The 21,772-nt window shown below is 60.7% G+C and overlaps 1 protein-coding gene across 1 annotated transcript in view; it reads right to left on the bottom strand.

The window, feature by feature from the left end:
• ANKMY1 (ankyrin repeat and MYND domain containing 1) overlaps nt 1-21,772 on the bottom strand; it is a 57,639-nt gene that overhangs the window by 34,255 nt on the left and 1,612 nt on the right. The window contains exons 3-13 of the mRNA XM_088835040.1: nt 21,275-21,461; nt 18,427-18,570; nt 14,023-14,495; nt 12,965-13,181; nt 12,496-12,660; nt 10,834-11,255; nt 10,344-10,515; nt 8,583-8,723; nt 7,278-7,418; nt 5,338-5,445; nt 522-653 (exon numbers count right to left, since the gene is read on the bottom strand). Coding sequence (XP_088691166.1) covers nt 522-653; nt 5,338-5,445; nt 7,278-7,418; nt 8,583-8,723; nt 10,344-10,515; nt 10,834-11,255; nt 12,496-12,660; nt 12,965-13,181; nt 14,023-14,495; nt 18,427-18,570; nt 21,275-21,461 — 2,302 coding nt within the window. The remainder of the gene's footprint in view (nt 1-521; nt 654-5,337; nt 5,446-7,277; nt 7,419-8,582; nt 8,724-10,343; nt 10,516-10,833; nt 11,256-12,495; nt 12,661-12,964; nt 13,182-14,022; nt 14,496-18,426; nt 18,571-21,274; nt 21,462-21,772) is intronic.

The following is a 21,772-nucleotide window of genomic DNA, read 5'->3' as shown; positions in this document are numbered from 1 at the left end:
GTCAGCGGAATTCTCCAGGCAAGAGTACTGGAGTGGGTAGCCATTCGCTTCTCCAGGGGATCTTCCACACCCGGGGATTGCATGCACTTTCTTTGCTTCCAGCAGAGAAAGCATCCCCACCCAGCACACAGCTCCCCATCCCCCCCACAGCTCCCCATCCCCCCCCCGGCACAGCTCCCCATCCCCCCCGCCCCCATAAAGCTTCTGGACCCCTGCTCATCTGGTTCTGTCACTGAAAGCTCTAGAGTCCTGCAGCCAGACCAAAGCCAACCCCAACGTCTCTCAAGACAAACTAGGGACTCTTGTCTGGCCTTTAGTGGGTTTGCCACTAACATATTTTAGGTCTATAAACTATAAAAGGCAAGGTTTGTACTTTCTCAAGTGTTTGGAACATCAAGTCTTGAACACAGAGCAAGAGCCCGTGAAGCGCCATGAAGCGCCTTGCTGCAAGCAAGGGCCAGAGAGAGGCTCCGGTGCAGACGGCAGACCCTCCCCGCCCCAGGGCCGGCCCCCGGGCTCACCAGGGCCAGCTTGCTCTCCAGGCTTCTCCGGCTCTCATAGGCGATGTCACAGGCGACACACAGGGCGCTGCCCAAGCCTTTGGTCAGGAGCATGTTGGGGTCAGCTCCGCAGGACAGCAGCTCCTTCACAATCTGGACACAGACAGGCCTGTCAGCGCCCGCTGCGCCCCCTCCCGACGAGCGGAGGAAGCACCCGGAGCCAGGCCACACAGGGCGACTTCCCTGCTTCCCACCCCCGGGGGCCGTGGCTCAGACGGCAAGGCTGGCGGCTCCCTAGCGAGGACTCCCACTCCTCAGGGCGGCCCAGGTCCAGCGCTTCCTCAGAACAACAGCCAGTTGCTCATAAGGGGTCCCGGCGCCTCTCTGCTTTCCAGCCGGGGATGCAGCTGGATCCTGCCAGGCCTCTCACCCCACAGGGTCAGGAGCACATCCTGCTGGTCTGTGTCCCTGGGACCAGCCTGCCTCTGCCCGGAGTAGCCGGTCTCCGCGATTACCTGAGCACGTGCAGAGGACGGGGCTCCCTTGCTCCCTGCTGTGTCCCCAGTCGCCAGCCCAGGGGCCCCCGGGGAGCCCAGAGTCAGAGCAGCTGCTCCAAACACACGGGACACCGATCCTGGCCCTCCGGGAGCTTCTGCGCCTGGGGTGAGGCTCTCCTCCAGGCTGCCTGCCCCCCACTCCAGGGCTGGTCACAGAGCAGGTGCCCGTGTGACCCGCTGAGTGAATGACTCGGTGCACGAGCGCAGGCAGGAGGCGGAGGGGCCGGGCAGAAGGGACACGGGAGCCCCAGCCCCTCACCAACAATGGCTGCCTCAGGCCTCCCCAAAACGTCATCTCACCAGAGAGGCCCTCCCGCCACCCGGCTGAAGGAGCCCCTGTCAGTCTCCCCTCACCCATCATCACTGTCTTCATAAGCCTAGTGCCTGACACTGTCACACACCGGGCTGCGGTCCATCTGCCCCAACTGAAACACAGGATCACTGACACGCCTGTCTCATTCAGCACCTGAAGCCTGGAATGGTGCACGCCTGGTACAGAGCCCGTGCTCAAAAACTGACAGCTAAGTGAAACGATGGACAGGTGGGCGGATTACAGACCGGTAGACAGAAAGGAGTGCCAGCAACCTCAGTTACGCAGACAATACCACCCTAATGGCAGAAAGCGAAGGGGAACGAAAGAGCCCCTTGAGGAAGGTCAAAGAGGAGAGTGAAGAAGCTGGCTTAAAGCTCAACACTGGAAAAATGAAGATCGTGGCAAACAGACGGGAAAAAATGGAAACAGTGGCAGATTTTATTTTCTTGGGCTCCAAAATCTCTGTGGATGGTGACTGCAGCCATGAAATTAAAAGACACTTGCTCCTTGGAAGAAAAGCTATGACAAACCTATGCTGTGTATTAAAAAGCAAACACATGACTTCGCCAACAAAGGTCCATACAAAGTAATGGTTTTCCTAGTAGAAGTCACCTATGGATGTGAGAGTTGAACTCTAAAGAAAATTGAGCACCGAAGAATTGATGTTTTTGAACTGTGGTGTTGGAGAAGACTCTTGAGAGTCCCTTGGACTGCAAGGAGATCCAACCAGTCTATCCTAAAGGAGATCAGTCCTGGGTGTTCATTGGAAGGACTGATGCTGAAGCTGAAGCTCCAATACTTTGGCCACCTGCTGCTAAGAGCCAGCTCTTTGGAAAAGACCCTGAAGCTGGGAAAGACTGAGGGCAGGAGGAGAAGGGGACGACAGAGGATGAGATGGTTGGATGGCACCACCGACTCGATGAACATGAGTGTGAGTGAACTCCGGGAGCTGGACGGGGAGGCCTGGGGTGCTGCAGTCCACAGGGTCGCAAAGAACTGGACACGACTGAGTGACCGAAAAGCAACAACACCAGAGGATGGTGAGGAATGAAGGGGAGGAGGGGCGGGAGGGAGGGAGGATGTGGATGAATGAATGGAAGGGGGGAAAGTGCAGGGCTGGGAGGACGGACGGACGGACGAGTGGGAGGACAGACGGACGGATGAGTGGAGGACGGACGGACGGATGAGTGGAGGACGGACGGATGGATGAGTGGGAGGATGGACAGATGACTGGGAGGATGGATGGGTGGATGAGTGGGAGGATGGGTGGGTGGATGACTGGGAGGATGGGTGGATGACTGGGAGGATGGGTGGATGGATGACTGGGAGGATGGGTGGATGGATGACTGGGAGGATGGATGGATGACTGGGAGGATGGGTGGATGGATGACTGGGAGGATGCGTGGATGGATGACTGGGAGGATGGATGGATGACTGGAGGATGGATGGATGACTGGGAGGATGGGTGGATGACTGGGTGGATGGGAGGATGACTGGGAGGATGGGTGGATGGATGACTGGGAGGATGGATGGGTGGATGACTGGGAGGATGGATGGATGGATGACTGGGAGGATGGGTGGATGACTGGGTGGATAGGTGGGTGGATGAGTGGGAGGATGGGTGGATGGATGACTGGGAGGATGGATGGATGACTGGGAGGATGGGTGGATGGATGACTGGGAGGATGCGTGGATGGATGACTGGGAGGATGGATGGATGACTGGAGGATGGATGGATGACTGGGAGGATGGGTGGATGGATGACTGGGAGGATGCGTGGATGGATGACTGGGAGGATGGATGGATGACTGGAGGATGGATGGATGACTGGGAGGATGGGTGGATGACTGGGTGGATGGGAGGATGACTGGGAGGATGGGTGGATGGATGACTGGGAGGATGGATGGGTGGATGACTGGGAGGATGGATGGATGGATGACTGGGAGGATGGGTGGATGACTGGGTGGATGGGTGGATGGATGACTGGGAGGATGGATGGGTGGATGACTGGGAGGATGGATGGATGGATGACTGGGAGGATGGGTGGATGACTGGGAGGGTGGATGGATGGATGACTGGGAGGATGGATGGATGGATGACTGGGAGGATGAGTGGATGACTGGGAGGATGGATGGATGACTGGGAGGATGGGTGGATGACTGGGAGGACGGACGGATGGATGAGTGGGAGGACGGATGGATGGATGAGTGGGAGGATGGGTGGATGGATGAGTGGGAGGACGGACGGATGGATGACTGGGAGGACGGACGGATGGATGAGTGGGAGGACGGACGGATGGATGAGTGGGAGGACGGACGGATGGATGACTGGGAGGATGGATGGATGACTGGATGGATGGATGGATGACTGGGAGGATGGATGGATGGATGACTGGGAGGATGGATGGGTGGATGACTGGGAGGATGGATGGATGACTGGGAGGATGGACGGATGGATGACTGGGAGGATGGATGGATGACTGGGAGGATGGATGGATGGATGACTGGGAGGATGGGTGGATGACTGGGAGGATGGACGGATGGATGACTGGGAGGATGGATGGATGACTGGGAGGATGGATGGATGGATGACTGGGAGGATGGATGGATGACTGGGAGGATGGACGGATGGATGACTGGGAGGATGGGTGGATGACTGGGAGGATGGGTGGATGGATGACTGGGAGGATGGGTGTATGACTGGGTGGATGGGAGGATGACTGGGAGGATGGGTGGATGGATGACTGGGAGGATGGATGGGTGGATGACTGGGAGGATGGATGGATGGATGACTGGGAGGATGGGTGGATGACTGGGAGGATGGATGGGTCGATGACTGGGAGGATGGATGGATGACTGGGAGGATGGGTGGATGACTGGGAGGATGGATGGATGGATGACTGGGAGGATGGATGGGTTGATGACTGGGAGGATGGATGGGTGGATGACTGGGAGGATGGATGGATGGATGACTGGGAGGATGGGTGGATGACTGGGTGGATGGGTGGATGACTGGGAGGATGGGTGGATGACTGGGAGGATGGATGGATGGATGACTGGGAGGATGGATGGATTACTGGGAGGATGGGTGGATGACTGGGAGGATGGATGGATGGATGACTGGGAGGAAGGATGGGTGGATGACTGGGAGGATGGATGGATGGATGACTGGGAGGATGGATGGATGACTGGGAAGATGGGTGGATGACTGGGAGGATGGATGGATGGATGACTGGGAGGATGGGTGGATGACTGGGAGGATGGGTGGATGGATGACTGGGAGGATGGGTGGATGACTGGGAGGATGGGTGGATGGATGACTGGGAGGATGGGTGGATGACTGGGAGGATGATGGATGGATGACTGGGAGGATGGGTGGATGGATGACTGGGAGGATGGGTGGATGACTGGGAGGATGGATGGGTGGATGACTGGGAGGATGGATGGGTGGATGACTGGGTGGATGGATGGGTGGATGACTGGGAGGATGGGTGGATGACTGGGAGGATGGGTGGATGACTGGGAGGATGGATGGGTGGATGACTGGGAGGATGGATGGGTGGATGACTGGGTGGATGGATGGGTGGATGACTGGGAGGATGGGTGGATGACTGGGAGGATGGGTGGATGACTGGGAGGATGGGTGGATGACTGGGTGGCTAGACAGGTGGGTGGGTGGAAGAAGAAACACGGTCCTTGGCAGCTGCAGGAGGTGGGAACCACCCAGGGTGCCCTCCCAGTGCACTGAGGCTGAGTCGGCACCTCCTGGGTGAACCCTCACCCTCAGGCTCACTTCCTCCGTCCACCCTTCTCTGTGTGGGGCACTCTGTCCTCGTGGGAGGGCATCCTCCGGCCATCACACCGTGCTGTCCCTGGGGCACCTCAAGGACAGCACATCCCAGGGCCTGCGTTGGGGTGGGCACAGGACAGACACACACAGGAACACCGGCAGGGCAGGACTTGCTCACCAGGTCGTTGCCACTGGCGATGGACAGGGAGAGTGGGGAGTGGCCACTCCACAGCAAGTTGGGGTTGGCTCTGTGTGCCAGCAGGAGCCGGACGACGTCCCTGGCGCACTGGGCGGGGAGAGAGGCGGGAGGACGGCGGGTTACAGGGGTGCCTCGCCTCCAGGGGAGACACACCGTGCGGTCAGCCCGGCCTGTGACTGCTCCTCCCCCACACTAGGGCCCTGCCTGGCACACACAAGCGCCCTGCACGCTGGGGAGTGAACGGCGGGTGGATCCTCAAGCTGAGAAGAGGATTTCCAAACGTCGATCATTTCAGACGGAAAACAGGGATGTCGGTGACGAGTAAGCTGACCCGAAGGAAAGAGGAGAGTCGGGGCCACTCTACTGCAGCTGTTGCAGACGCTGACAGAGCTGCTGCCGCGGTACCGACACTGCAGCTGGGCCGGGCACACGGCAGGTGGGGCGGAGGGCGAGCCCTTCACCAGGACACACCAGGCGAAAGGAGCACAGGGGTACTTTCAGCCCTTCACCCACAAGGAAGCTCTCAGCTCCCCCTCCTCCTCTCTGGGACGTGCCCGCGGGGAGTTGACCTGGACCCCCCTCAGTACAAGAAGCACTCTGTTGAACCCCTGCTGCTCTGCAGACATGCAGACCCCAGGGGGCAGCTGGGCCACCCTGCAAGACCACCCGCTTCGCCAGTGTCACTGGCCAGGCCAAGGGGAGCCCACAGAAGTGTGCCGAGGGGTTCCTGGGAAGCTTCCGCTCGTCTCACTCTCCCCGCTGGGATGCAGGCGTGATGGCTGGATGGCTGCAGTCCTCCCGCCTTAGCACTAGACTTCACACTGGTGATCTGTCCTTGATCTGAGAAGGATGTGACCTGTGGTGTCTCCTGACTTTGTTTCCTCTTAACTCTTTCAAATCCAAAATCAGTACAAAGGACAATGGCGTGTGAGCTAGAAAGAGCTGCACTCCAAGCCCAAGCCTCCAATTTATTGACCAGGGGCCTTGGGCAGACTGCCTTCCTGGAACCTCACTGTCCCCAGCCTCAGCCTGGGCTCGCCGCCCCTCTCTCGGGGGGCAGTGACACAGCCCGGGGATGTGTTGGTGAGACACGGGTATTCCAGAGTGGGTGGTCTCTTGCCAGCACTGTGGGGGCGCCCACCCCAACGCAGGCCCTCACAGCCCCCATTAGGGCTGCACGTGTGGTCCTCATCCTGGCCAGTGATAAAGACCTCCTGATGCAGGCCCCTGAGGCTGCTGCCGCCTCGTCGTACAGGCAGGTAAACGCAGGCTCCATGTATCACGCACTCAGGGGCTCGCTGGCCCGGCTCCCCAGCTCCCCTGAGACCCCTCGCACCCATCCTCCAAGGGGTTCCTGCGCCTGCCGCGTGCGAGCTGATCCCCGAAGCGGACAGGAGGCAGCGGCACCAGACAGGGTCATATCCAGGGGCAATGGGCTGGCAGCACAGACGTGTGTGGCCGCCGCCCACAGTGAGACAGCAAGTTCACGAGGCGACCCAGGCCCCCAGGCCTGTGTGTGGACGCATGTCCCCAGCACGCGCTCTGAACCAACACATCCGTGTGCACGAGTTCCACGATGCTTCCTATCCTATCTCAACACAGTGTGTCCCAGCTCACTGCCGACCTGACCCAGTCCCCCAAGTCTGGAGACCACTAAGGGAGGATGAGCTGTCGCTGGGGGGACCCTGGTCTGGACCACGGCAGCCAGGGGCAGACATGCCCAGGTCTGCTCGCGTGGCCACGGGGAGGCCTGGCTCAGCCCACAGGGCGGCGGGCTCACCACCCCACTCGTGCACACGGACACACACAGCGACCTACAAGCTCACACACACTATGCCTGCACAGACACGCACACCCCCGGGCGGGCACTCCCCCGCTCACGGTGCCCCCAGCCCCCGGCCCCTGGAAGGCCGCCTCACCCTCTGGCTGTCCTCCCGCTCACAGGCCACGTGCAGGGCCGTCCTGCCGCCCTCGTTGGGGACAGACGTGCACTTGCTGTGGTAGGTGCTGGGCGGGCCCGCTTCGCTGTTGAGCTTCAGGCTGGAAGGCAGCAGGTCCAGCTGTGGGCAAACAGAGGGGTTGAGGGTGGCCCCCGAGCCCGTCCCCCCAGAGTGTATAGACCCGCCACGTGCTGCCCGGGCCCTGTGCCCCCTGCAGGCACCAGCTCACACCCAGGGCTCCCCCAGCCCACAGGCCTGCAGCGGTGCCCTGTGAGCCATCCTGATTCCTCGAACCCGCCCTCCCTTCCCGGCCCCACACCCTCGGGCACTGGGGGTTAGATGAGGCTCGGGTGGATGCGAGGATGAGACAGCAGAGCTGCTGTGCTCCAGGGTCTCAGCCTGGAGGAGGAAGGCTGGCAGGGCTGCATGGCGGAGGGGGCCTCGGCACGGCCTTGCTGAGGCAGGGGGTTCATCGCATGTGCCAGGATGCAAGCTCTGCCTCGCCAGCCCTGCGCCCCAGAACCCCCACCCAGCAGGCTCCAAGCCCCACTCCGGGCCCCCAGGCCCTTCTGCAGTCACCCCCCCGCACCCGGCAGCCTGCCCTGCCCCCTGAGGGTCCACTCCCCTCCCCGTCATGTGGTGGAGCATGTTGACAGTGGGCACCAGGCCCTAAGCCCTGGTCTGGGGACACGAGGTTCCCCGAGGGTGGGGCGGACCAGGAGGCTGCCCAAGGAGGCCCACAGTCAGATTCCCCAGGGCACATCAGGAGCTCAGAGCCCGCAGGGCTCCGGGCCAGCCTTCTCAGATGGCAGCAGCCTAGAGGTGGCCCAGGGGACGGAGAGGCAGCTGGGAGGCAGGCAGGGCAGGAGGACCCGGCCAGGGAGCGCGGCCCCGGTGCAGACATGTCTCCAGGCAGAGGGGCACCCCTGAGTGGAGTGAGACAGAACTTCCTACAGAATTCTCTCCCGGGGGCCCAGCTACCCCAGCGATGACCCCCGGGCTTTGGGAGCTGCCTGAAGAAGCAGGTTCTCACGCACGTTCATCGAGTGTGCGTGCCTCTCCCACACCACAGGCCTGGTGCAGAGTGTTCACACTCGGTGCCCAAGCCACACTGCCTCCCTCTGCCCCAGACAGGCCCCGGCTCGCACAGATGACCGCGGGTGTGTCCAGGCACACGCTGCCCGGATCCAGGCCGGCCTGCGGCTCGCAGAGCGTCCGGCACCCTCCTTAGGGACCTCACGCCACCTGCAGAGGGACCCCACCCTCCACAGGGCGGACACCCACCTTGCCCTGCTTGTACACATCCTCCTGGTCGGCCGCCCTGGCGTCCACGTCGGTGACGGCGTGGAGCAGCAGCTCTGTTATCTTGACACCCTCCTCCCCGGGGAGGGCGGCCGCAATGTGGAGAGGGGTCAGGGCCCTCAGCTGCAGAGGAAACACGGGTGGGTGAGGGTGCAGCCCCAGCCCCCCAAGGGGCGACAGCCGTCAGCCCAAGGGTGCTGTTCTACATGAACCAGGCCCATGGGGCCCCGTCCAGGGCGAAAGCATGGCCGCCTGCCCCTCGCCTGCCTCGGGTCCCCAAAGCACCACGTTCTCATCATCCCAGGACATTTGGGACAAGAGGCGCGCCACAGTGGACCACAAACACACCGCACAACCCCACCCGTCTGCTCCGATTCATAGGATGCTTTCGTCCGCAAGGGTGACAGACGGGAACACAGGCCCTAGTGGACCAGCTTCCTATTGGACCAACTGACCCTGCCCTCCTTGAGGAGGTTTCAAAGATGGAGTCCAGTCAGTGAGCACAGCAAGTTCCTGAGAAATCCTCCTGGGTCTCACACCGGAAATCCCACTTCCCTGCAGCTCTGCACTCACATCCAAGAGAAAAGAGCAGATCAACAACCCGGCTCAGGGGCCCGGAAGCTGAGCAAGCAGCCAGAGCAAGACTGGCAGCCTTTTCAAAAGTCAACACCCTCTGGATATAAGAGGCCTAAGTGACTGACTAAGTGATTGTTCCAAATAGGAAAAGGAGTACGTCAAGGTTGTATATTGTCACCCTGCTTATTTAACTTGTATGCAGAGTACATCATGAGGAACGCTGGGCTGGAAGAAGCACAAGCTAGAGTCAAGATTACCGGGAGAAATATCAATAACCTCAGATATGCAGATGACACCACCCTTATGGCAGAAAGTGAAGAGGAACTCAAAAGCCTCTTGATGAAAGTGAAAGAGGAGAGTGAAAAGGTTGGCTTGAAGCTCAACATTCAGAAAACGAAGATCGTGGCATCTGGTCCCATCACTTCATGACAAATAGATGGAGAAACAGTGGAAACAGTGTCAGACTTTATTTTTCTGGGCTCCAAAATCACTGCAGATGGTGATTGCAGCCATGAGATTAAAAGATGTTTACTCCTTGGAAAGAAAATTATGACCAACCTAGATAGCATATTAAAAAGCAGTTGTTACTTGGCCAACAGAGGTCCGTCTTGTCAAGGCTATGGTTTTTCCAGTGGTCATGTATGGATGTGAGAGTTGGAGTATAAAGAAAGCTGAGTGCCGAAGAGTTGATGCTTTTGAACTGTGGTGCTGGAGAAGACTCTTGAGAGTCCCATGGACTGCAGGGAGATCCAACCAGTCCATTCTAAGGGAGATCAGTCCTGGGTATTCATTGGAAGGACTATGCTAAAGCTGAAACTGCAATACTTTGGCCACCTCATGCGACGAGTTGACTCACTGGAAAAGACTCTGATGCTGGGAAGGTTTGGGGGTGGGAAGAGAAGGGGACGACAGAGAATGAGATGGCTGGATGGCATCACCGACTCGATGGATGTGAGTTTGAGTGAACTCTGGGAGTTGGGATGGACAGGAAGGCCTGGCGTGCTGTGATTCATGGGGTCACGGAGAGTCAGGTACGCCTGAGCGACTGAACTGAACTGAACTGAAGTGACTGACAAGTCCTGACACAAGCAGGAGAAGTAGACGCTCGGGTGACCGTCAGAGTCGGCCAGCGGCCCCCCACCGCCGCTGGCCCCTGGCGCGGCCCACCTTAGCAGGGAACTGGATGTCCGTCCTGGCCCCGTTCTCCAGCAGCAGCCTCACCCCGTCCACGTCCCCGGCCTTGACAGCGAAGAAGAGGACCTGCATGGGCACGCGGCACAGGTTGGGGTCGGCGCCACGGTGCAGCAGGAGGGTGATGGTCGCCCACCTCTGCCTGTGTCTGGAAGGGGCAGGGAGACCGTCACGGGCTGGTGGAGGGGCACGCGCGGCCCGCAGCCGGGACAGTGCCCCGGGCTGGAGGGAGCCCCCACCGCGGGTGCTGGTGAGGCCTGACTCGGAGCACACTGTGCCTGGGGTTCTGCCTCGCCAAGACTGCAGCCCTTCTCTGCACCAGGGCAGTGCACCCACTCCCACACTCGGCCCCGAGGGAGGGCACAGAGGCCAGCCACTGGGAGCCGGCCCCTGCGTGCAGAACCGCCCTCCCACTGGAGCGGGGCGCACGGCTCCCCCCGAGGTGTGCCCTGGGCCCGCCACCTACTGGACCATGCCCAGCGCCATCCTCCTCATGATGCCCTGGTCGGCGGGCCCGGGGCCCGGGGTCTGCAGCAGGCTGTGCCCCCGCGCGCCACACTCCAGCAGCTCCTGCGGCATGTCGATGCGGAAATGGCGCACGGCCCGGCTGGACTCGAAGTCCGAGTCGTTGCTGCAGGCCGAGCTCCGGCCCAGCGTCCCCGACGCCGCGTCCCGAGAGCGCCCCGAGTCACTGGCACTGCTCCTCCCGGACATGGAGCCCTGCTCCCGAGGCCCGCGGCGGCCCTCCTCAATGCTCGGCCTGGCGGAGGACTGCTTCCGCTCCGGGCCGCCCGGCGCCGGGACCGGCTCCTCCAGAACCACTGGCTCCGCGAGCGATTCCGAGATCGACAAGGAACGCTGGGTCGTGGTTACGGGCTTCGAAGCTTCCTTTGGGAAAGGACCGAGAAAGCGTCCTTAGGACAAAGCGGAGAGTGCTGACCCAGCAAGCTGCCTGCGTCTGCAGCGCCAGCCCGCGCCCCCCAGGCACCTGGACCTGCCGTGCCAAGCAGCGCCCCCAGTGGGGTGGCAGGGCACGCAGGCTCCAGGCGCAGGCCTCTGCATCGTAGGCTAGGCAACAGGAAAATCAATGCCAAATGCCTCCCCACCGGCCGCTATGCTGATTACACACCAGAACGGGGGATTCTGGATACACAGGTAAACAAACGGCGTTATCACTGTGAGTTCCACCTGTCCTGCCTTTTTCTGACGTGAGCCCTGGAGACGTCTGAACCCAGCAGGTGCCGGCGTGGCGCTCTGCGGTTGGGTGCCTCCCTCCACCTGCTGGCACAGCCTCCGTTCTCAGCAGTGGCCCAGGACAGGCAGCAGCAGCGCCAGAAATGCAGGTTCTCAGGCCCCACCATGGACCACCCCAGGCAGAAAGGCTGGGGCTGGGCCCAGCCGTCTGTGACTAACTGCTTCTGTGAAGGGCCCGACAGTTCCACCCTGAGTACCCGCCCGGAACCCCTGGAGCAGGCATCCCGCAAGGCTCAGGGGCATCCAGCAGTGCCGGTCACCAGAGGCCGCCAGGGGCCCTGTGCGGGGTCCACGGCGCCCTCTGTCCTGAGGCCCCAGCGGCTGTGCATGGCCTCCTAAAAGGACACGTCCTCTGCGTCGTAGCAGCAAGCTCAGGGCACCCAGTGACCATGACGATTTCCTCCCATTTGCTGCTGAGCACCTTAGTGTCAGTTCATCCCATCTGAACCTGGTCTGCACAAGGCCCGGGAGCTGGGGGACAGGAGCAGGGGACTGCGGACTAGGGCAGGTAGACAGGTGAGGGACGAGCGGACCAGCAGACAGCTGGACAAGGGAGACTTGGGTGGGTGGATGGGGAGGGGGAGGGGGGATGAGTCTGGAGTGTTGGGGGACAGGTGGCTGGGGGTGGGGGGTGGGGGAGTGGGGACCGCTAGATGGGGAGTGGGGGCCTGAGGATGGGGGGATGGATGGCAGGGGGTGGGGAACGCGGACGGGTGGATGGGGGTCGGGGGCTGAGGACACAGAGACGGCAGGGGATGGGGGAGCAGGACACCTGGATGCGTGGACAGCCGGACAGGGGATTGGTGCCCAGGGATGAGGGCGGGGATGGGCTGGCGCAGACCCTGAGCCGGGGCGCAGGGCCCCCCGGGCTGACCTGGGGCTCGGGCACCGTCCTCTCGGCGATGTTGGGCTTGAAGGACGCGGTCGGGTAGTGGAGGAGGAAGCACATGCTCAGCGGGGTGAGGCCATCATCCGCGCACTTGTTCACGTCGGCCCCGTTATCCAGCAGGAGGTTGACGATGTCAATGTGACACTGAACCTGCAGGGAGGGGGCCAGCCTGGCGAGGACAGCGGGTGCTCTCAGCAGGGGCCAGGACCCCGGTGAGGCTCCACAGCCCAGCCAGCTCAGAGGTGACCCCCGGCTTGCAGCTGCGCCAGGCGGAGGCACCCCGCCCCCTCCCCGTCTGAGCCTGCACGCCCGTCCCACAGGCGGACTTCACAGGGGGGAGGGGGGAGGGCATCCCCCCGCCTACGAGGGGCCATCGCCCAGGGCCCTCCGGGTCAGCGGTCCTGTGAGTGACCCTGCCGCCCGCACAGGCAGCCTGCGGGGGTGGGGCACTCACAGCAGCGGCAGCAAGCACCGTGTAGCCCTTGGCGTCGGCCACGTCGGGGCTGGCGAGGTTGTCCCTCAGGATCCCGTAAATCCAGTCATAATTCCCTTCCTGGGCCTTCTGGATCATCTCCTTGGAGAGCCGCTCCTTGGGCCCACGGCGTGCAAAGCCGCTCCGCCGCCCCTCCAGGATGGCATCCATGTTCCAGCTGCTATGAGACCTCTTGTTCCTGGCGGTCAGGGAGCCTTGGTGGGGGGGAGCCCGACTCTGGACGCCAAGCCCTGCCACCAAAGGGGCCCTCCCTCCCATCCACGCTTCCTCTTTCGTGCCTCTGCCCCGGACCCCCCTTCTCCCCCATCACAGTCTGCTCCTAGGGCACCCTAAGCCCTAGGCCTGCACGGCTGGCTGGCCATGGGGGACACGCTGTGCACAGGTGAAGATGCTATGGCTAAGCAAGCATCTTTCCTCAGCGGGAAGAGCTGTATCACTTTAAAAATAAAGAAATGTATGGGCTCAGCTGATCTTTGCATGATGGATACGTGGGTGGGTGATAGATGGGTGGGTGGATGGGCAGGTGATGCACGCATGAGTAGCATTTGTGTTCACAAAACATGCATTCCAAAATAGTTGACAGTTATTTGAGGACAAAGTATAGGAAAGGGGTTAAAACACTGTTCAAAACTTTAACTTAGAGAATAAGTCTTCCTCAAGTGGTTGCTGACTTCCCCAGGGCTGCCGGGGCAGGTGACGGCGATCCTTGGAGACCAGCAGAGCGCTCCATCTATCCTCTGCCATCTGTGCATGGCAGCCAGCCACCCAGCCTCCTCCTGCCCTGCTCCCCCCAGCCCTCGGCACTTGGGCAGCGTGTTCCAGCTCCAGGCACAAGCTCCCCCACCCTTCATCACTGGGTTGCATCGGTTAGTCAAACGAGCCTGACAGCCAGCCAGGACAGACGAGTGGCAGGGCCAGCTGCCAGAGGCCTTCAGGACCCCCGGCCTGAGGGTGCCCCCATCAGAGGACAGGAGGGCCATCGAGCCCTGGGGGTGAGAAGAGAGGATGGGCTGGGTTACCTGAACTTGTAAGCCTGCTTCTGGATTCTGACCATCAGAGGGGTCTCATTTCTGATAAACCAGGGCTCTCCGTCATCAACAAACGGAGGGATATCGTTCAGAAAGATGCGGGCGTCCAAGTCTTTGCGGAAGGAGGAGGTCATGGGCAGGTGGCTGTTGTCGGTTGAGTAGATGTAGATTTCTGGAGGCAGAGTGAGGTCGTCATTCAGGAGAAACCGCTTATAGTCGTAGAAGAACGGGTCCCGCCCCTCCTCTAGGCCCCAGTCCATCTTCTCCTCGTCCGCGAGGGTGACCATGGCGGGTGTGTGTGTCAGGAAGCCCGAGAACTCAGGGTAGCTGTGGACGGAGAGGCTGCCGGGGATCTCCACGCACAGCTTGAGGAGGTGGTCACGGAACCACAGCCCCACGTCCTGGCTGCCATCCCGGTAGGTCTCGACGCCTGGCCCAAATCGCTCGTCTGCCTTGTACAGCCCCTGCAGGACAGCACAACGGGGTGGAACAGGTGGCTGGGCAGGGCCCGTGCTCTGCGGCCAGTTTCTTAAATCGGAGGAAGAAAGCATCGTCCTAAGAAATATGTTCATTCAACTGACAGTTTGCTGAGGTTTGGATGCTCCAGGCCCAAAGCACGGGCATCGGGACAGACGCATTGTGGGCAGAGGGGCTGTGGGCCCGGGGACCTTGTGTGGGGAAGCCGGGGATGCTGTGTGCAGACTCATTTCAGGGCGTCCCCGGCTCCTCCAATATGGTGAGCCCGGCCCAGGCACCCACCAGGCTGGGAAGGAGCACGCAGGTAGAGGTGCCAGGCGCTGAGTCAGACACCCCCTGGCAGGCGTGAGCCGAGGAGGAGCAGTCAGCCTGGCTGGCCTCGAGCCCAGCAGAGCGCAGCCACGCCGGGCGGCTCTGACGCTCCTGCTGGCATCGGTGCCTGGTGGCGGGTGTGAGGAGCAGGGCGAGCTAGGAGGGTCTCAGTGAGACACCAAGTGGCAGTGCCTCCCGACGGCAAGGGACCTGGGACGAAGGTTCTGGCGTGGGGACCACAGAGACCCGGGCTCCCAGGAAGGACGGGCTGCATCTTCCCTGAGACGGTGTCAAAGGATGATGCCTGGAGGTCGCTGGGTGGGCAGAGGAACCGCCCAGCGAAAGCACACAGGCCTGAAACCCTAGGGACACACACGTCATTCCCTGGAGCTGTGCCCCCCACCCCCTCATCTGCGAGCCGAACAGCAGCCCCATTCTTGGGAGCTCCCCATTGTCCAATGTGCCCACGGAGCACCTCTGGCTGCAAGCCTGGGGCTGGGCACCGTGGATGGAAGGCCCTGCCCACAAGCAGCTAGCAGGCCAGACCAGGCGACAGCAGACCAGGGAAGCATGTGAGGACCACCGCACAGGCTTGGGCTGGGGCCACGGGTGTTTCCAGGAGAAGCTGTGGATGGGCAAGTGGCGGGGCGGGAAGCGCCATCAGACTCTGTGAAAGTGGCAGGGTGGGCGTCGGTCCCCCAGGAGCTGCGAGCCTGGACGAAAGACTTGGGCAGGGAGGCGGGCGTCCGGTCAGAAAAACAGCTGCCCCGGGAGTCCGCTTCTAGGAATCTGTCACAGGAAGTAATCCCAGCTCATCAAAGCTGTAACATATTGACAGCCTTATGTGAACAGCAGGCGATGATCCAGGAATCTTGATGGTTCAATGAAGAGGGGCTGTCCAGAGGCACTGGTTTGAAAATTCTGTTCTTAATATGCATTCACTTTTTGAGCAAACAATCCTGTTTCCAGGAATGCATTCCAAAGATCGCGGGTGAAAACATGGAATCCTCAGTGAGGAAGGCTGCCTGGTGACGCAGGCCTTCTGGAGCTGCTGGGAGGCGGCAGGGCTGCTGGGACCAGGTGTAACTGCAGGTGGAGGGAAGGGAGGACAGGGTGCCCTCGGGGGGAGGAATGTGTGTGCCTGTCTGCCCGTCGTTTGTAAATGCAGAGATAGAACTACAAAGATGATCACCAAGGACCAGGGAGGCTCGAGAAGGAAGAGAAGGGACTCCTGTAGGGGGCACAAAATGAAATCAAAACAAGACTTCAAAAATAGAATGCCAAAAATAAGAAAAGCAAAATAAAGCAAGTGACTGCAGCTCTGTACCTACATGGGGTGGGGGTGACCATACAGAGAGGAATTATTTCACGTGACTGGACCCAGCCTCCCCGGTGGGGCCACCCCGGGGACAGAAGGACAGCAAAGGAACCTGAGACTGTTTTTCATCATCAGAGTGGTATTGATGAGGCTCTGCCCTTTTCTGAAACTGTTATACACATGTTCAGAGATAAAGCAAGTAGGAAATCTTGTTAGAAAGCAAGACTGTTAAGACGAAGAGATAGGCAAACACAGCCCCACAGCTGCTGAGTGCAAAGCCCGGCCCCTGCACTGGAGCTGGAGACATCGGTATGAACTGACGATGTACTTCTCTCCCTTAAGAAGTGTACTTTCAAACAACAAAGGAAGCGGAGACATGGGTGCAGAACAAGCCAGTGGTCAGCAGTGGGGACAGGGGTGGGGGAGTGGAGGGGGAGGGCACCAGAAGGGTCGTTGTGGGGCCGCGTGAAATCACGAAAGCACGAGTATAAAACAGGGAGGGGTCATAAAGAGCCACAGCTAAGCACTGTGCTGCTGGAGAAGATGCCGAAGACTCCCCTGGACCGCAAGGAGGCCAAACCAGTCAGTCCCACAGGAGACCAGCCCTGAGTGTTCACTGGAAGGACTGATGCTGAAGCTGAAACTCCAATACTCTGGCCACCTGATGTGAAGAGTCGACTCACTGGGAAAGACCCTGATGCTGGGGAAGACTGAAGGTGGGCAAAGAAGGGGGTGGCAGAAAATGAGATGGCAGGTGCCATCACCAAGTCAATGGACATGAGTTTGAGCAAATCCCAGGAGACGGTGAAGGACAGGGAAGCCTGGTACGCTGCAGTCCGTCGGGTCGCAAAGAGTTGGACACAACACAGCGACTGAACAGGAGGATTTTAAAAATCAGTCCATTTTAAAATGCTTTTTTAAAAAAAGAAGAAAATGTCATATAAATAGTCCGTGGGGGAAAAAAAAGTTTTGAAAGGTGTTTTCTAGATATGCTATTGAAAAGACCTAAAAATAAAAGCCAACCAGTGCAGTAGTGATGAGCAGCCAAACCGTGGTTTCTAAATACCGTATCCCACTGAAGCAGCCAGGCTCCATCGAAAGCAGGGCAGGAAGTGTCTGAGTGAGGCTGGAACTCCTTGCAGAGCAGGAAGCAAGAACATGTGAAGCTCGTGAAGGGTGGAACCAGGCTGCTGACCCTTGCGCCCACCCGTCAGTCTCCAGACAAAGGCTGGGCGGGAGGGAAGTGAGTCTCTCCAGGAGATGGAGCTGGAGCACCTGGACGTCCCTGCGTGGCGGAGGACGGAGCCTCACTTCACGTGACACACCAACATTAACGCAAACACAGACGGGCATATAAGAGTCAAAACCACAAACAGAAGAAAACGCAGACGATGATCTCATGACCCGGCAAAATCATAGCAAAAACGGAACAGCTGGGCACTGGGGGCAGGAGCAGACCTGCTCCAGAGGGACGCCGTGCATCTTCTGGGGCTGACGGGACTATTCTGACCCTTGACTGCGGTAGTCATCACACAGCACCGTGCTTATCAAAACTTTCAGAAGTGAAAGCCGCTCAGTCGTGTCCAACCCTTTGCAACCCCGTGGACTATACAGTCCGTGGAATTCTCCAGCCAAAACACTGGAGTGGGCAGCCTTCCCCTTCTCCAGGGTATCTTCCCAACCCAGGGATCGAACCCAGGTCTCCCACATTGCGGGCAGATTCTTTACGAGCTGAGCCACCAGGGAAACCCGAGAATACTGGAGTGGGTAGCCTATCCTTTCTCCAGCAGATCTTCCCGACCCAGAGATCAAACCAGGGTCTCCTGAATTGCAGGCAGACTCTTTACCAGCTGAGCTACCAAGGAAGCCCCAAAGCTTTCAGCACTACCTGCTAAAGGGGGCGCGTGTTACTGCAGTGAGTAGGGCGGGGGTGGGGGAGGAATCCGTATTCACAAAGCCAGCGATGTTCTCCCAGAAAAAGGGAGCTTTCAGAACAGCATGTGTGCAACGAGCTGTCTACGTGTAGAAAGGTACGTGTCGTCGCCGAGCTTACTGCCTGACCTACTGGACACACAGCACCTTGCTGGCGGCCCTGGGCCCAGTCCGGGGAGCAGAACAACGGCCAGCCCTCAGTCCTCACTGTGTGTTCATTTTCGTTTCACGCGCCTTATCACCGGCTCTGTCACAATCGCTTAGACTAACAAAGCCGCTTCTCGTCAGGCACACCCGGGACCCAGGAGCGCCTGCAGCGCCGGCTGGCAGCCTGGACACCCGGGCCGTCCCCTCACCTGAAAGAGCCTCTCCTTCAGGTACATGGTGCCGTAGCCCTCCCGGGCGCTGAGGTAAAACATGCCCGTGAAGCTGGATCCATCCGGCCACATGTAGGTGCCCAGGCCATGCCGGTGGTCCCGGTAGAACTGCCCGTGGTAGGACTGTGGACAGAGAGCAGGGTGACCGGTCTGCCAGAGGAGCCGCCCCTTACCACCCCAGAACCTTCCAGAACGCCCTCCTGGCTGAGCCTCTGGGCCTGGGCCACATGGAGCAAGTCTGTGGGGCTGCCTGGGGCTCACGAGGGGCAGTCACCCGACTCCCGACTCACACAGGGCAGGCGCCAGGCACACTTGGCCCCCCGACGGCCATGCTGCCCCTGTCTCGGCTTGGGTGGGGAGGCTGCGAGTGTCTGCACTGCCTGGGCTGGGCACGACCTATCTCCACGTGTGAGCCCTGGCCCCGGCTCCGCTCGCACCCCCCAGCTGGTCCAGGCAATGGGGGGCCGCCAGCCCTGGGGTCACTTCCCTGGCCCCAGCTGAGGACAGAGGAGTGGCTTCTGAGGCCACACACGTGGGCTGCTGTGTGCTCTGGTCCAGAGCCCCCGGGGGGTCTGATGGAGGTGCCCCTCCACTGGGACCCCAGGAGGGAGAAAGAACTCAGTGCCCATCCCAAGCCCTTCTTAGTCGCTAGCCCTGACTGTCGTGTGTCAGGAGGCCGCCTTCCAGCCACAAGCAGGTGGGCCGGGTGCTCATGTGGCCGGTGGCCATGCTTACAGACCCCTCCCCACCCCCTGCACCAGCAGGCCGGTGACTTCCGCCTGCCCAGTGCCCCGTCATCCTCTGGTGATGGACACAAGTCCCCACGGGTAGGTGGTGCCTGGCCCCAGCCTCCCTGGCACGAGTGACCAAGCAGAGGGCTCCACCTCGAGCTCGGCCCTGGCTTGTGTGTGGCCACAGGACCCACCCCTGAGCCACACCAGTGTCCACGGGGCCTCTCCTCTCTTGCAGGAGGCTGGGATCCCAACACCAACCCCCTCTGCCAGATGGCAGGTCAACCTTGGCCACCCCCAGGGAGATGGGAAGAAATGACCTGATGGAGTCACAGGAACCCCGGGATCCAGCCAAGCCTGGGGCCCCGGGACCCCGGTGATGGGCTTTCCAGGCACCACAGCCAAGAGAGGTGTTTTCCGGCTCATCATTTCACCCTAGAGAATGGCCAGAGCAGGGACACGGAGAGCAGAGAGGCACCAGGCAGGAGGTGGCCCATCGTCTGCCCACATTAATTTCACTGGTATCATCTGGGGGGCGTACAGAGTTTACCCAACTCAAAGAAGTCCTGAGTCGCAGATCATCTGTGTAGAACTGTAGGGAGAATCTAACCCCTGCTCTTCCGTTTGCCCATAGAAGACGGGGTTTCCATTCACTCCAGGAGGATCCTCCCAATCCGTGCTCCACACAGACCAGGAGCCTCATCTAACCTGCCCGATGGATGCACTGGGGCCCGCTCTTCAAAGACGCTGCCCTCGACCCCTGCGCCCTTTCACCTTCCCACTCCCTGTGGTTCAGGAGCCACCATGGTGGCAGGCGTGTCTACTCGGTGGACTCAGGTCCCCCCAGGCAGTGCTGAAGCAGATGCTCTGCCTGCCACTGTCGCCCTGCATGGGGACGACTGGGGCAGCAGGACTGGTCAGCCGGCCCCCACCCCCCACAACCAGGAGCTCAGGCTCTCTGACCACTGGACCCCACAGTGTTGGAGCAAAGAGAAGCCAACCAAGTACTAGATCAGCAGATGCTGAACAAAATGAGCGCTGCGTCGTCGATGGCACGGAGCCTCACGTGCTGTGGCAGAAGCTCAGGTCCTGGCCTCTGTCCTCCGCTCTGTGGGGGTGCAGTCCAGGTGGCACTGGGCTGGGAGCCCTTTAGCTCCGCCTGAGCCGGCAGCTGCTCCTGCTGCCCCGCCCTGCCCCCACCACTCCCCAGGCTCCAGCCCAAGACCCCTGCGCATCTCCTGCCCTCTCCTCCCTGAACCAGGAAAGCTCAGTGCAGGAGGTCAGGGACTGGGCGAGGTCCCCAGCCTGGGGCACCAAACCCAAGCAAGCGGGGCCCCCGCGTGGAGGAGAGCACAGAGCTGGGACCCCTGGCAGCCCCTGGGAGGCTGTGCCACCCAGTGCCCGTCTCCCAGCAGGGCTTCGGTGACAGGGGTCCTGCCCTCTGGATCCCCGGGGCTCCCCAAGAGGCTTCTATAACCCCCTAAATGCAGCCCGGCATTGCCTCCAGACGGTTTTTATGACTTGCAAACGACCAGGGCAAGCAGCGCGGAACCCGCCAGCAGTGCGCGTGCAGCGGGCGGGGAGGGGCCTGCAGACCGTGGGAAGCCTTGAGTGCCCCCAGCGGAGGCGCCGTAAGCCCGCAGGACATGCACTCCCCAGCGTCGCCACACACATGGCTGCTTCTCCCCGCAGGGACACCAGGTGGCGCCAACAGCCCCTGCCACGGGTCCCTCAGCGTCCCCACGGTCCCCAAACACCGCCTACCACGAGCGCACAGAAGCGCGCGTTCACTGTGTCTTTAAGAAGACCCATTTCTTCGGCTTGAGCTTCAATACAAGGCAGTGTCACCAGTATAAATATACAATTCACTGCAGTAATTGACAATTTAAAAAAACAAATTTGCCTAGAATAAGAATTTATCTTCTGATGTCACAGTTTCTGGAGCTGCAGCCTGGGGACCCCAGGTGAACCTTAGATGTGACCTCAGCAGTCTCTCTGGGTACTGCTCACACGGGGACGTTTGCCTAGACTCCTTCCAGACCCACAAGCTCACAGCACACGCCTCGTGAGAGAGGCTGGCTGGGGCTGGCCATTACCTCGCCCGTGGGCCAGGAGAACTCTCCGTACCCCAGCTTCATGTCCAGCCCGAACTCCCCTTGGTAGACGCAGCCGTCCTGCCACTCTTGCATGCCCCGGACCAGCTGGGTGTAGGCCCCCTTCAGGTCCTGCTCCCTGAGCGGGCCCTCAGCCTCCTCTTCCTCCTCTGGGGCTTCTGGGAGGAGCCTAGGGGAGACGAAGGGGCGGGGCGGGGAGCCCGATGCCGACCGAAGGTCTTCAGGGCCACCAAGTCCCAAGAACTGCACACCGCCTTACTTCAGCCGACAGCCCCCGAGGCTGGCCGGGCCGCTGTCCCTGCTCTCCGGGGAGGGGAATGGAGGCACCGGGGGCACGGAGCATGCTCAGGGTCACGCAGGAAGCAGAAAGGGCAGTAAGTGTGCATCTGCCTGACAAGGCTGAGGGCTGCTGTGCCCTCTGCCGCCCAGGGCAGCCCCACTGCCTGCAATCTGATGGCTGCCCCACTCCAGCTGTGCCCT

The sequence above is a fragment of the Moschus berezovskii genome, chromosome 4, assembly GCF_049115385.1.
Source record: "Moschus berezovskii isolate FMDL1 chromosome 4, NW_MosBer_1.0, whole genome shotgun sequence".
Classification (NCBI taxonomy): domain Eukaryota; kingdom Metazoa; phylum Chordata; class Mammalia; order Artiodactyla; family Moschidae; genus Moschus; species Moschus berezovskii.
Note: the sequence above shows the minus strand (reverse complement) of the source record. Positions and strands in the feature narration are given on the sequence as shown.